The sequence below is a fragment of the Cygnus atratus genome, chromosome 2, assembly GCF_013377495.2.
Source record: "Cygnus atratus isolate AKBS03 ecotype Queensland, Australia chromosome 2, CAtr_DNAZoo_HiC_assembly, whole genome shotgun sequence".
Classification (NCBI taxonomy): domain Eukaryota; kingdom Metazoa; phylum Chordata; class Aves; order Anseriformes; family Anatidae; genus Cygnus; species Cygnus atratus.
In genome coordinates, this window is record NC_066363.1 from 47917730 (window position 1) to 47931772 (window position 14043).

The following is a 14043-nucleotide window of genomic DNA, read 5'->3' on the forward strand; positions in this document are numbered from 1 at the left end:
GCACAAGCATATATACTCATATATAGATCTATTTTAATAAATAGATCACATTGGCAGTGCTGTCACACTAGTGGAAAATATGAAAAATGTAATAGCCGAATGCAGAAAACCACAATTGTCAAGGCATTTGTGGGTGTATTGTATCGTTGCTCTATAGGTTTGATTTCCACTTTTAGGAAAAAAGTCAGCTTTTCCTTGATGGACCTGCTCATATGGCTGAGGTAGCAGAGCTTATCAAAGAAAGAGGTGTATTCATGTTCACGGTAGTTGGATGTGAATAAAATCTTGAATTTAAACCTTGGGGATTTTTTAGTAAAATTGGGGAAAGTTGGAATGAGACAGAAAAAGGCTGACTGAGAGAGAGAAGTTGTAAGATATTTCAGAAGAGATTAACTAGAGGCAGAAAGGCAGAGCTCAGGAATTGTGTTTGGAATGACTATTGCTCATAACTTAAATTTCTGACTTAAGCACATCACTTTTAGCCAGTTAAATTTACTACTTATTTAAGATACCGTTGCTTGATTAGATGACCCAAGACAGCCAGCATGGCTTCACCGAGGGCAAATTGTGCCTGGCCAATCTAGTGTCCTTGTATGATGGAGTGACTGCATTAATTGACAAGGGAAGACCAACCAATGTCATCTATCTGGATTTCTGTAAGGCCTTTGACACAGTCCTACGAGACATCCTGCTCTCCAAATTGGAGAGAGATGGATTTGATGGGTGGGCCATTCAATGGATAAGGAATTGGCTTGAAGGTTGCACTCAGAGAATAGTGGTCAATGGCTCTATGTCCAGGTGGAGGCCCATGATGAATGGGGATCACTTCAGGGGTCTGTCCTGGGACCGTAACTGCTTAATATCTTTATCAACAACATAGACAGTGAGATGGAGGGCGCCCCCTTCAGATTTGCAGATGACACCAAGCTGAGTGGTGCAGCTGATACACCAGAAGGAAGGGATGCATCCAAAGGGACCTGGACAAGCTTGAGAAGTGGGCCCATGTGAACCTAATGAGGTTCAACGAGTCCAAGTGCAAGGTGCTGCACCTGGGTTGGGGCAGTGCCAAAGAGGAGTACAGACTGGGAGAAGAGCTCATTGAGAGCAGCCCTGCAGAGAAGGACTTGGGAGTTCTGGTGGACAAAAGCTCAACACGAGCCAGCAGTGCACACTTGCAGTCCAGAAGGCCAACTGCGTCCTGGGCTGCATCAACAGAGGGGTGGCCAGCAGGCTGAGGGAGGTGATTGTTCCCCTCTACTCTGCCCTCCCACTTTGAGTACTGTGGCCAGGTCTGGGGCTTCCAGCACAAGAAGGACGTGGATCTGTTAGAGCGGGTCCAGAGGAAGGCCGCGAAGATGCTCAGAGGGCTGGAGCACCTCTGCTATGAAGATGGGCTGAGAGAGCTGGGGATGTTCAGCCTGGAGAAGAGGCGGCTCCGGGGTGACCTCACTGTGGCTTTTCAGTACTTAAAGGGGGCTTATAAAAAGATTGAGAACAATTTGCTCAGTCAGATAATGACAGGACAAGGGGGAATGGTTTTAATCTAAAAGAGGGGAGGTTTAGATTAGAAGTTAGGAGGAAGTTCTTCACTCAGAGGGTGGTGAGGCACTGGAACAGGTTGCCCAGAGAAATTGTGGCTGCCCCATCCCTGGAAGTGTTCAAGACCAGGTTGGACGAGGCCCTGGGCAGCCTGGTCTGGTGGGAGGTGTCCCTGCCCATGGCAGGGGGGTTGGAACTGGGTGATCTTTAAGGTCCCTTCTAACCCAAGCCATTCTATGGTTCTATGTATACATGATTAGGGTTTGTATAAAAGGAATTAAATGATCATAAGGTTTAGTATACTGATATTTCATTGTGATGCTCTTTGGTATAATTGATAAGACTTGAAACTCAGCAGTGGAAGTGATTCAGAAGGACTAGCCTTAATGTATGTTAATTCATAATGGGAGGGTTACCAGCCACTACAAACTAATGGATAAAAGGTCAGAAAATACTAAATAATTGAATGTTGTCCAGGATATTCATGAACTCAAATCATAGTGGCACATACAGTCGAATATATTCGTTGGCACCTAAGCCAATGTGAATTCTCTTCAGATTGGAAACTGAATTCGTAGTTCTTTGATGTAGCATTTACTCTCAAGGTGAATTTACATGATGAAAATTTTCTGAGACGTATAGTGAAACAAAGCAACACAAACTTGATTGAGTAACCATTATTTCTGTTTTTAAGTACAGCTTTCATTTAAGTACATCTGGTTAGGTGTTCTGGATTTTTTTTTTCATTATGAGTCTAAGATGTTTTCTCCATCACTTTGTTAATGTGCTTGCAATGCAGTTGTTGTATGCTAGTCATATGTTTCTAACACCATGACTTTGTAACAGGAATATGAAAGTGTAAACCAAAGCTTTTCACTTCAGTAAAACAGTAAGCAAAGTTTAAACGTGGTGGAACCTGCTAATGAATGACAACTTGGGAACAAAAATTTCTCATGGCTGTTTGTTTGTTTGTTTGCTTGGTTTGTTTTTTGTTGGTTTGTTTGTTTTTTTGAAGGAAAATTCCTCATATTATCTGTGGATCAGATACATTGACCCAATAGGCCATCAACTGGGTAATTCTGTTCAGAAGTGATAGTTAAGTGCTTCCAGTCTTTTAAACACCTTATTCCCTTCCCTACTTTTCCACAGGCTTGTCTTGTTGTTACCATGCAAAGGACAACCTAATGTGCCGTGATGTTTGTGAACAGGTAAGCTTGTTTTAAAATTTGTTTTATCTCAGAGTTAAAATCATGCCTTTAGCCAGTTATGTAGCAAGATTAGCATTTTAAGTAAATGATTACCTATGTGTGAATCATGAAATGTAACATTATTGTTATTTAAATGAGAGCATAAGTGTTTAATACTGTAGTCCTCTTCCTTTTTGTCATGTATTCAGCAGGTTCTGTTGAAGTTGAGGAGACAGATACAAATTTGAGGTCAGGATTTTGTCAAGAATGGATAAGCGCGTTATGAAATGAGAGGGGTGTAGGTACTAAATTTCTGGATCATGTGTGTTTCCAAGTTTTAGAGAACTGAAAATGAAGAACAAAATGTTGGTACTGCTCTTTCTTCTTCCTTGTTGTTTTTTAGCTAACCATCTGGGATATTCATTATGATATAAGGCTTTGTGAATCCACAAAAATCTATTCATACTCTGTTCGTATGGTAATAACAAAGAGCCATTTATGTTAAATCCAAGCTTGGGAAGTATTTTTCCATGACTTATTATCCAAAGGTATAAATATATGTTGTACAACTTTGTGTGCATATGCGTATATTTTTGTGTACATAGACATTTTCTATAAATAAAGCATACATATACACAGGTTTTATATCAAAATTGTGCCCTTGCATTGTACCTGCCCCCCTTTCTTAATTACATGTTTTGAGGCTATTCAAGCACTGAACCTGATTATGGTTAAGATGCTATTTATTTGTGATGATATTAACAAAACTTTTAGGTTACATTGCTCTTCTTCCTTCCTGATATATTTATAGAGTAAAACCATCTAGGCCAAACAAGGGGGTCTTGAGTCTCTGCATAAAATATACTCTCAAGTCCTGTAATTATTCTTGTAGCCCTTCCAGAATAAATTTCTTTCTTTGAATACAGGTAAACAAAACTGTAGATGGTATCATAAGCAAAAGCCTATCACATGTTTAACACTCTTCTTACAGCTGTTTCCAGTTGGCAGATTTAGCAGCTGCGTTGAGAAAGCATTTGGAATAATCTGTCGAATTCTTTTTTTTGTTCCGCTGACTTGAAGTTCCCAGTTTATCACGTGAATTCCTGTTAGCTCTTCATGAAGGGCCTTGAGCTTTTTGCTGTCAAATTTCATCCCAATTCTTCTATAACAGTTCTAATTAGTATGTAGGCTTTTCTTTGTGGTTGTTTGTTTTGTTTTATTGTTTCTAAGTTATTCTGATCTTGGCTTATCTAGATGATATCTGTCTACGCAGATGATTACCATGTTCAGAGTCTTTGTGATGAGAGGTCTATAACAAGTCTAAGGCAGGGTCGTCCCCTCATTCCATAAAGAGCTGTCTTAGATCAGGTTGGTGGTATACTTACTCTGAACGACCCTTTGATGTAAGCTAACAAACTAGCTGAAGGGGCTGAGTACTATTTTTCCAATGTTTTTCATGTTCTGTAACTTTTAACTATTTTGTCTTTGTTGAATCAATCTTGGAATGTGTTATTTGGAACAGGTTGCCCAGAGAAGTTGTGGATGCCCCATCCCTGGAAGTGTTTAAGGCCAGTTTGGATGGGGCTTTGAGCAACCTGTTCTAGTGGGAAGTGTCCCGGCCCATGGCTGGGGCGTTGGAACTAGATGATCTTTAAGGTCCCTTTCAACCCAAACCATTCTACAGTTTGATACTTACTTGCTTGTCTTAAACATAAAATTTGTGGGGTGAAGGCTTATGTACATGGGGTGGTGATGCTAAAGGTACAGAGTTGACTGAGTGATTTGCCTTACTTTCATCCATCCAAACCCCTTTTCTAAAATATTTTTATGGAGTTGTTGCACTTTGTGTGCCGCTGCACTGTACCACCATTACATGATAAAGTATTAAAAAAAAAAAAAAAAAAGCTTTCCTCTTGGACATGCTAGTTTGAGTCATAAAATACTGAAGTTGCTTGCCAGGGAGGGCAGGGCAGGCCTGTATTCAGTACTTTTATTTTTAACTAATGCTTAGGAAATGCCAACTATAGGTGCAGTGACAGGAGTCTGGGAGTTAATACATTTCTCGTGGAGAGGTCCAGCTGGAGGTTCGGTTGTAATGCTTGAGACTGTGTATTGGTTATGTCCAGCAGTACAATCTCTGGTACTGTGTGGACCAAACACTCAGGACATGTTAGAGGCCTTGACACAGATGGAACTCTTGAGGCGGAATGTGGCTGTGAAAGCCTTGGACTACAGGGAAAGTCCGGTGGCTTGCTTTGAGTCTACAGCGCTTAAGCTGTCAAAGTCATGCTCTGGTCCGCTTCCTGAACTGTCAGGTGAAGGAGCTGAGGATAAAAGCATTGCCTCAAAGTGGATAAATGTGAGTGAAACAAGCTCTTTATAGAGACCCTGCAAGAGCAACAGCCTGAATCGTGCATTGCATGGAAAGAAAGATGGCCAGAGGGTATGCTTATTGGATACTGAAAGTTTGTGACTACTGACAGGAAGAGGAAGAAGTTTCTTTGCCTGGCTTTGGATTTGTGCTTAGAGAATAGATATGGGGCCTTGGTATGGGTGAGGAGGAACAAGCTCCATCAGGGAGCCATCTGGGCCTAACCCACTGGTTGATAACAGTGCCATTAAGAGAGAGACTCCCTTCTGCAGGGGATAGACGCAATCATCTCCTGACTAGACATGCTGTCGCAGGAGGTTTGTTTTTAAGGGAAAAAACTTCCAGGTTTGTTTGGTCCTTGGACTGTTATCTGTTGGATGTTTGTTTGCATGGATGCCAGTGGTACTATTGAGAGGGGCCTCACGTGGATAAAGGGCAACTACAGACACTTTCCTGCCTGCTAAGAAAAAAGACTTGGGTAAGACTAAGGAATCCCGCTAACTACTACTAGTTCAATTGCTTTGAGTGTCACAGCCTAAAAGGTTACCTTGCCTGTGGGCGTGTAAGAGGTAATAGTGGGTTCACAGGATTCCATAATACACAAGGACATGGAGACTATTTCCTAAATTTCATTACTTCATTCTACATCATTGCTACAAATCATCAATAGCAAGTATCCTTATGATTAATAAAGCAAGTATATATTAAGTTATTACAAAATTGTCACCAGAAAGCGTGTGTTTTATATTCAGTAGTAGCACTAATTGTTAGTAGCAGCAAATACATTTTAATATTACAAGCTACTACAAACTTATCACTAGTAAAGTAGCAAATATGCATATAAGTATGTGTATATATATATATATATATATATATATGGTATATGCAATTATGTATACTATTTTGTATTATGTTACCTGAACCAAGCATTTGTCAGACCATTCCCAAAAGTGGAGCCAATTGAAAATGGACAAGTTTTGCTTCAGAAATGATCAGTGTCACTGAGTTTGGAGTCAGCCAAGTGTCTCCAGCAAAGGAGAAATCTGTCTAAGAAGTCCTGTAGTAAAAGTTCATGCGCAGGAAGTTGTCAAAGACAAGCTTTGTTTTCAGTTGGAAGCAAGTCACTTCTATATCTCAGAGACTTATGAGGGAGTAGGATGATGCCACTTAGAGCAGCCAAGAGATGCTGTTAATTTCAGGTTTTCACCTGAGATGATGTTTCCTTTCCTCTCAGACAAAATTTAACTTTTCCCAGGCAATTTTTCGGTTCCTTCAGCTAACAAAGTCAATAACTGTTGCTGATTCCTACTTATGTTTTCCTAGTTTTCTGGACTGTTTTTCTCCTTTCCAAATAAGTTGTTACAGTTCTTTGTCTTTGCCCTTATTGATTGTATATGTCCTCAGGATGTTTCAAGTTCTTAGGTACCCAGCTGTACTTCAAAGAGGCCACCTGTGTTTCTTAAGAATGTTCTTGATTCACATGTCTTGTTCCCAAGCTAGCAGTTCCCAGACTGGCAGGCATTTTCTTCTGTGAGTGTTTTAGCAGACATTTTCTGTAAGCATTTTTCTCATTATGGCGGTTACAGATTTGCTTGATTTTTCTAAAACTAACATGATTCAAACATCTATTTTTTTTAATTCTTAAAAAACAATTATTAAATTCTTTAAAAATATTATTAAAAACTTAGTTTTAGTATCCCTTCATTTGTTGATTATTTGATTCAGTCTTTTGGATGTTGTATCAAGGAATAAGTGGGCCTGTCTTTATTTAATTAACTTTTTTTTCCTAAGCTTATTTCTGGGAAGTTTCATGATGATACAGTTCCTGGCAGCATTCATCTGTGTACCAGTCCAGAGGTTTTATCCTCCTTCAGGCATATGAGCAGTCCATCTCAGTCCTCAGGAAAACAAATAAATGTTTCATGAGGCTGGCTTGGCTAAACAGTAAAGTCAAGACAGAGCTGCAATACAGAAAGGTAGTATACAAAATGTAGAAGTAATGTGGAAGGAGGGAAAGGTTATAAAGGAAGAACTGAGAAACTTTGCCCGGGCACGTCAGGGCGATATTAGGATAGCTCAGTTGGAATTGAGATTTGCAAAAGAAACCAAGTACAAGAAAAGGTCCTACCTGCTATGGCAGTAGTTAAAGGCTGAACAAAGTAAAATGTGACTTATTGAATACAGCTTATTTAGGGCAATTTAGTGTCAGCAAACACAGGTAAGGCAGAAGTACTGAATGTCATCTTTCCTGAGTTTGTCAATAAGATCTCAGAGTCCCCTATGCATAGAGAGGGGATTCAAGGTGGAGTACTGCCAGGATTGAGTAAGGGTTGAATCAGGAATTGCTTGAGGAAAAATTTGACCCATACAAGTCCGTGGGACAAGATGGATTACATCCGAGAGTGTCATGAGAGCTGGCTGGTGTCACAGCAAGGTTATGTACACTCTATCATATTTGAAAGGTCGTGGAATAGGAGATGACTCTGGTGACTGGAGAAAGGCAAACAATGTTCCCATCTTCTCCACTGCCCTCACTCCAGAAGGAAAAAAAAACTATGGAAGGAAAAAGAAAAAGCCAAAGGACTGTTTGCAGTCCAGGAAACTAGTAATCTTCTCTTAAATCTCTGGGAAGATCATGGACAGAGTCCTCCTGAAACACATTTTTGGGCATGTGAAGGGTAAGTCATGCCTGTCAAACTTGCTTGCTATTGATAATAAAATAGCTGGATTTCTGGATGAGAGGAAAGAAGTGGATGTCATTTACAATCACTTTCAGGCTTTCAACACTTTCTCCCTCAATATATTTCCATCCATTTTAGGATATGATGGCTTTGATGATGAAAAGGTAGTTGAGTAAAAAATTGTTTAGATGATTGGGCTCAGATGATAGAAGTTAAAATGGGTCATATTTTACCTGCAGGCCAATAAGACCAAAGGGGGGTCTATGCTAGGACTTGTCCTGTTTAACATCTTTATTAATGACCTGGAGGAAGCAACAGATTGACTCTTGTTGAGTTTTCAGGTGATACCAAACTGGGAAGAAGAACTGATAATCTCAAAGGCAGTACTACCTAATATCCAGTGTGACCTGGACTGATGGAAGGAATTGACCAGCAGGAACTCTATGAAACTCAGCAAGGAAAGATGCTTGTGTTTCTTATCAGCCCATCTCAGTAGCAGCTCCACCCTACAGTTGACAGTTCCCAGTTCAGGACTATTTGTGTACTTGCTGAGGATTCTTTCTGACACTGGTAAAGCTATTAAACAGTATTGGTGTGAATCCTGTTTTATTACCACTTGAAAGTGGTATAAAGAGTTCACTTAAGTGTTGAACAGCAGACCGCCAATCTTTGAGACCTATTGTGCAGACAGTTTACCGCCCACCTTGTAGTTCACCTATCTCATCCATGTTTCGCTAATTTGGCTCTAAAAATACTATGGGAGACCACGCAAAAGCCTTGTTAATGTCAGGGTAAACAACATACATTGTTCTCCACTTTTTTTTTCCTACTGATTCAATCTTTTTGTTAGAGGAAGCTCTCAGGCTAAATTTGCACTTGGTGTGCCTTTGCTGACTATTCTCAGTCACCTTCTTGTTCTTCAGGTGCTCTGACATGGCTTTCAGGAGAATTTGTTCCATAGCCGTCTTGAGAGGTGGGGATAGGCTGAGCAGTCTGTAATTCCCTGGATTGCCCTTACTTTTCTAATGGATACATCGTTTGCCTTTTTTCAATAATTGTGAGCCTTGTCCAACCACCACGATTGTTCAAAAATGGTAACAGGCTGCTTTGCAATTATAGTGGCCAGCTTTTCAGCATCTTCATTGGCATCTCGTCCAGTTCCATGAACTTCTAAATGATCCATTTGCTTAAGTGCTGCTTAACTTGATCTTGCTCAACTATTCATTCCTCCTGTTAATTTTACTTTTTGTATTCCATAACAATTTATTTTTTCCTGGAAGGAGTTTAATTGCCTGAGGTCATATAGTATTTAGCAGAAGATTAGTTAAGTAAATAGAGCTGTGTAATATTTTGATACGTGGAACAGAAGTTGTTTTTCACACTGCCTATTCAATAGAAACTTCTGGAGAGAAGAGTTTGAGGACAAAATTCTCAATCACTTCCAAAAAATAAAGTCCTTCCTTTGCAAAAAGTGCAACATATTTGGAAGACTATAAATATATATATAAAAAAAAATCTTAACTTTACATTGTTTACGTGTTAACTGTTAGCAGAAGTTGTCAACAAGTAGACAGTAATGAAACTAAAAAGGAAGAAGTCAATTGAAATAACTGTTCAATATGTGATTATATCTTTCTATGTGTTGTTTCTAACAGATATTATCTTCTAAGAGTGATTCCCGTTTGAAGCATTTACTGCAGCGAGCACCTGAGTATTGTCCAGAATCAATGGTAAGGCTTGCTAGTTTTTAATTTAAAACAACAAACAAAACATTAATCTTATATTAACAAAGTTTTGATTACAAAAGCTAAATTTCAAATTTAACTTGTAGAGTTATTTTCATTACTTTCTGAGTTTTGAGCTGATATAGCCTGTATGTGTGTCTTCAAATGTTTTCTTCCTTGTTTTAAGGGCTAGAAATTTTCTTAAACTGCAGTTAGATCCTCAAAGTAGGATTTCTTTATAAAGCTCTTAAATATTACACTACTTGGTGGTCATGTAAGCTGTGAAATCCAGTGAAAATCTGATTTATAGTGTGTGAAAATTTGTGCTGAGTGACTGTCACTTGGAAGTTAATAGCAGTGACTTAAATTGGATCGTGTGTTCCAGCTTTTGTATGAGACAAAGCTGGCAGGTGGACTAACGCATGGAATACCTTTATAGCTGCTCTGAATGGTTTATGGGCATTTCTGACAAGCTGAAGTAATGCTTTTGCTGAATAAGGAAGATTACAGTTTTCTAGAAGTGATACATATCCTAATATATTCTCAAAAAAGGAATGAAAAAGAAAGTAATTTGTTCCCTATATTGGTGATGATCTAATTGAGGATTAGACAAACACTAGCATTTATATTCTTAATCCTGGAATAGTTAATTCTTAATTCTTCTGTCTTAGTAACTTAAACATGTCAACATGTTTGTTTTTGTTTGGAAGTAACAAAAATTGCAAGAAAGAAATCAGACCTTTCTAAAAAAGATCAGATGGATAGATTGTTGACTGTGAGAAAAATCCATCTACTTAGAAGCATATACCCAGCCCAAATGGGCAACGTGTAGTAGTAAATCTGTGCGTAGCATTTTGCAGGCTACTTTGCAAGAATGTTTGCTTATAGATCCTTTCCTCCTGTGTGTCAAAAGTATTTTTTTAAAGGTTTGCTTTCTGTGGATCATCAGCTGTAAGGTCTTGGTAAGTTATAGACAGCTGATGGTATGAGTAAAACTTGTGGCAGGAAAGCATATTAAAGTAGTGTATAGAATTTGTTTTGGTACTGTTTTTCTTCATTGTTTATCCCGATAGGAAGAGTAGGATTTATCTGTTTAATAGATTTTTAGGAGACAGCACTGGAGAGTATCTGAAAGGGGGAAAATGATTGATACAATTTTTTTCAACTAACAATACCGTCTTTATAAATGGCAAGTTTGCTGTTTAGTGTGTATCTTAATATTGCTGCACTGATAATATTTTTTTAACATTTTTAAAAACATCTAGATATAAAATAGTTAAATATTACATTAAGTTAACAGTTTGTTCTTTTCAGATACCACCCCACTTTTTTGGAAGGGTGTTGTAGTGACAATCCACCGAAGAGTGGATAGGCTATGAATTTAATCAGTTGGTCTGTTTTATAGAGCACTGACATTGTTCTTTCAGTTAATATGATAGAAGGGGTTTTGCCAGGTATTAAGTAGTGCACTGATTGCCAAAACAAGAGAAGACCATCTTCTCATGAAATAAAGGAAGTCAATTGAACCAATAGAGTGTAACTAGTAGAAGTGGCAGATCTTTACCTTCTTCTTTTGAGCTTTGACTCTACTTTTAGGTGGGAAGCTCCCACAAATACAGAGGAGGACAGTTTTAGGTGATTAGATACAGATCAGTTTTAACTTTGGAAAGTCAGTGATTCCTGTGGTGACAGAGTCGTTGCATGACAACAGAGCTTGCTGTTCTTATGGTTGAATTGAATTTTTCCTTTTCTCTTGAAGAACATGTTTAACATTAGTTCATTTAAAGCCCCTTAAGACCTGTCACTTGTCGTCTTTGACTGAATAATTTTCCTCTAATTTCGTCTAATTAAGGTTCTCCAAGTGCTTGCTCAAAAAAGTTGAATTCAGTTAGACTATACTGAAATACATGTAATCCTTGAAGAGTTGTTTGTACTCATGTCTTTTTTAACTACAATATTAACAATCATGTTGTAAGACTCCAGTTATAGGACATTGACCATCTAACATAGCTTTTAGTTCTGTAAGCCTTCTAACACAGCACACCCGTTGTAACACGTAGTTGTTTTTGACATGGGAACTAAAATTCTTAACTTAGATTGAATCCTTCCTCTGCTGCCTAAACCTCCATCTTCCAGGACATTTGTAACTTTTATTGGGTAGATAACAGAACAACCTGTGGCAGACCAGCATCTGACCTGAGAGTTCTTTATACTAACCCCACTGTAAAAAAAAAAAAAAAATTAATTAATAAAATAAAAATAATCCCCCATAGTCATTATTTTAGCTGAGTAGTCTTGGTAATACCTGTAATGAGGGAGATGGGGCAAGAACTCTTTGGTAAGCTCTTCACCATCTGATTTTTTTCCTGCCCTCTCCCCACCCCACCAAAAAAAAATATGTATTTACATAATTCTTATGCTTGATACCATCAGCCACTTAGGTCATTTAGCAGGACCAGAAATGCTTCGGGGTGAGGGGAAACCCAGCAGATTCTACTTTCCCTGAAGCTGTCTATCTCTGGGGAACCTTAAAACCTCTTTGTTTTATTTTGCGTATGGCTTGATCTTGTTATTTAAAATAAATGGTGGAAAGGAGTGATAGGGTAACAAGCTTCTCAACAGGTCTTGGTTCAAGATAAATCTTTGTCTTTGTCTAAACAGTTGCTACTTGATACTGTAAATACTGGAATACTGGTGGAAAAAGTTGACTACCTAGCATAGGTGAGGTAAGCACAGTGTGGTCTACACCTACAAAAATGCTGCTATTGATTATATGTTCTGGACATGGCAATCTTCTTGTCAAAGCAAATGTTACGTAGGTTGGAAGAACTGTTAAAACTGAAAATACTGGGGTTTTTTGTCTGTTAGAAACTTTTTTATTTTGTAGACTTACTTTTGCTTATTTGCATTTCACTTTCCAGGGAGAAGTGTGGGGTTGTATAAATTCTTCATTGCCAGGTAAGAAATACCAGCTTACCACTGGATTGCGTTGGTTTTTCACCAAATGTGTGTTTCAGTGTCTACCACCTGCACCCATAGATGTTATGATAATTTAACTTTCATTGTTTCCATTATAAACTGTATTTTGATTCTAGTTTCTTTTAATCTACACTGGGTTACCTCTGCATCTTTTTCTTCTAATGCTTCTTTTCTTTTCCTAGTTAGAAAACATTGAATATGTTTTGTATGATTAAATGTGTGTGTTTCTGTGATGTATCCAAGAAATATCACAGTTTCTTTCCTTTAAAGGCTTTTTATTATTTTTAGTTTCAGTATACCTTAACCTGATTTATAAAATCATGGATTGTTGCAACTTTGTTCTAGCTGCGGTATCATGTAGAAAAAAACTGAGTAATGGGGAGAAAAAGTGAAAACCAGACAAACATAATTTAAGAAATGTGGAGGCTAAGAACAAGAACCAGAATGCTTGGTGCAGGCAGATTTACAAGGTTAAAGCATAAGTTTTGAGACAGGACTGTTATGTTAAAAGGCGAGACCAAAACCAGATGAACTTGGTCTTAACTAGTATTCTTGTATCATGTGTCATTTCTAGAAGACTGAGTGAAATTAGCATGCTATGGGTTGAAGTGGCAGTGAGTAAAGAGGAGAATGTAGTAATTTTACATCTACTCAGATTTCTGCCACTGTTTCAGAGGCAAACTTGATTCTACTGCATGCAGAGACATTTGCTTTCTTAGGTGTAAGTAAAACTAGTAAAATCTGTAATATCTTCTGGAGTTGTGGTAATTTTATCTCACCTAAAATCAGATAAATTTTGAGCTGCTGCTGCTGTGGCCTCACCTTGAGTACTTGGAGTTTTGGGCACCACGATACAAGAAGGATATACAACTATTATAGAGTGCCCAAAGAAGGGCAACAAAGACAGTGAAGGATCTAGAGGGAAAGATGTATGAGGAGTGGCTGAAGTCACTTGGTTTGTTCAGCTTAGAGAAGGATGAGGGAAGACCTCATTATGGCCTACATCTTCCTCCTGAGGGGCGTAGAGGGGCAGGCACTCATCTCTTCTTTCTGGTGACCAGCAATAGGACCTAAGAGAACAGCATGAAGTTGTGACAGGGGAATCTCAGACTGGATATTGAGAAAACGTTCTTCACAGAGAGGGTGGTCAGGCACTGGGACAGGCTCCCCAGGGTAGTGGTCACAGCACCGAGCCTGACAGAGTTCAAGAAGTGTTCGGCCAATGCTTTCAGACATATGGTCTGATTTTTTGGGTGGTCCTGAGTGGAGCCAGGAGTTGGGCTCAGTGATCCTCGTGGGTCCCTTCCAACTCAGGATATTCTGTGATTCTGTGCTTCTATAAAACCCATTCTTCACTGAAGCTTAATAGCCACACACAAATGAGTGGTAATGGATTTACTGTAACTGAGCAATGCACGTTTTGGTTTGAAATTTAGGTTTGTGTAAGCAAGCAAAAAAGCATTGGGAGTCTTTGTTAATGAACCACTCCCAAATTGTCTTCTGAGCTTTCTGAATTGGTGTGAGGCCTCTCAGTGTCTTTGTGGTAGGATTTTATTATCTTC

At 38.7% G+C, this 14043-nt stretch overlaps 1 protein-coding gene across 3 annotated transcripts in view; it reads left to right on the forward strand.

Annotated features, from left to right (window-relative positions):
• Positions 1 to 14043, forward strand: part of LOC118249711 (reversion-inducing cysteine-rich protein with Kazal motifs) — a 121821-nt gene that overhangs the window by 53306 nt on the left and 54472 nt on the right. For all 3 annotated transcript variants that reach the window (XR_007707924.1, XM_050709282.1, XM_035549945.2), the window contains exons 2-4: positions 2689 to 2747; positions 9434 to 9508; positions 12424 to 12460. Coding sequence is in view for 2 of the 3 variants with exons in the window: in XM_050709282.1 (XP_050565239.1) it covers positions 2689 to 2747; positions 9434 to 9508; positions 12424 to 12460 (171 nt within the window). In the remaining variant the exon portion in view is untranslated. The remainder of the gene's footprint in view (positions 1 to 2688; positions 2748 to 9433; positions 9509 to 12423; positions 12461 to 14043) is intronic.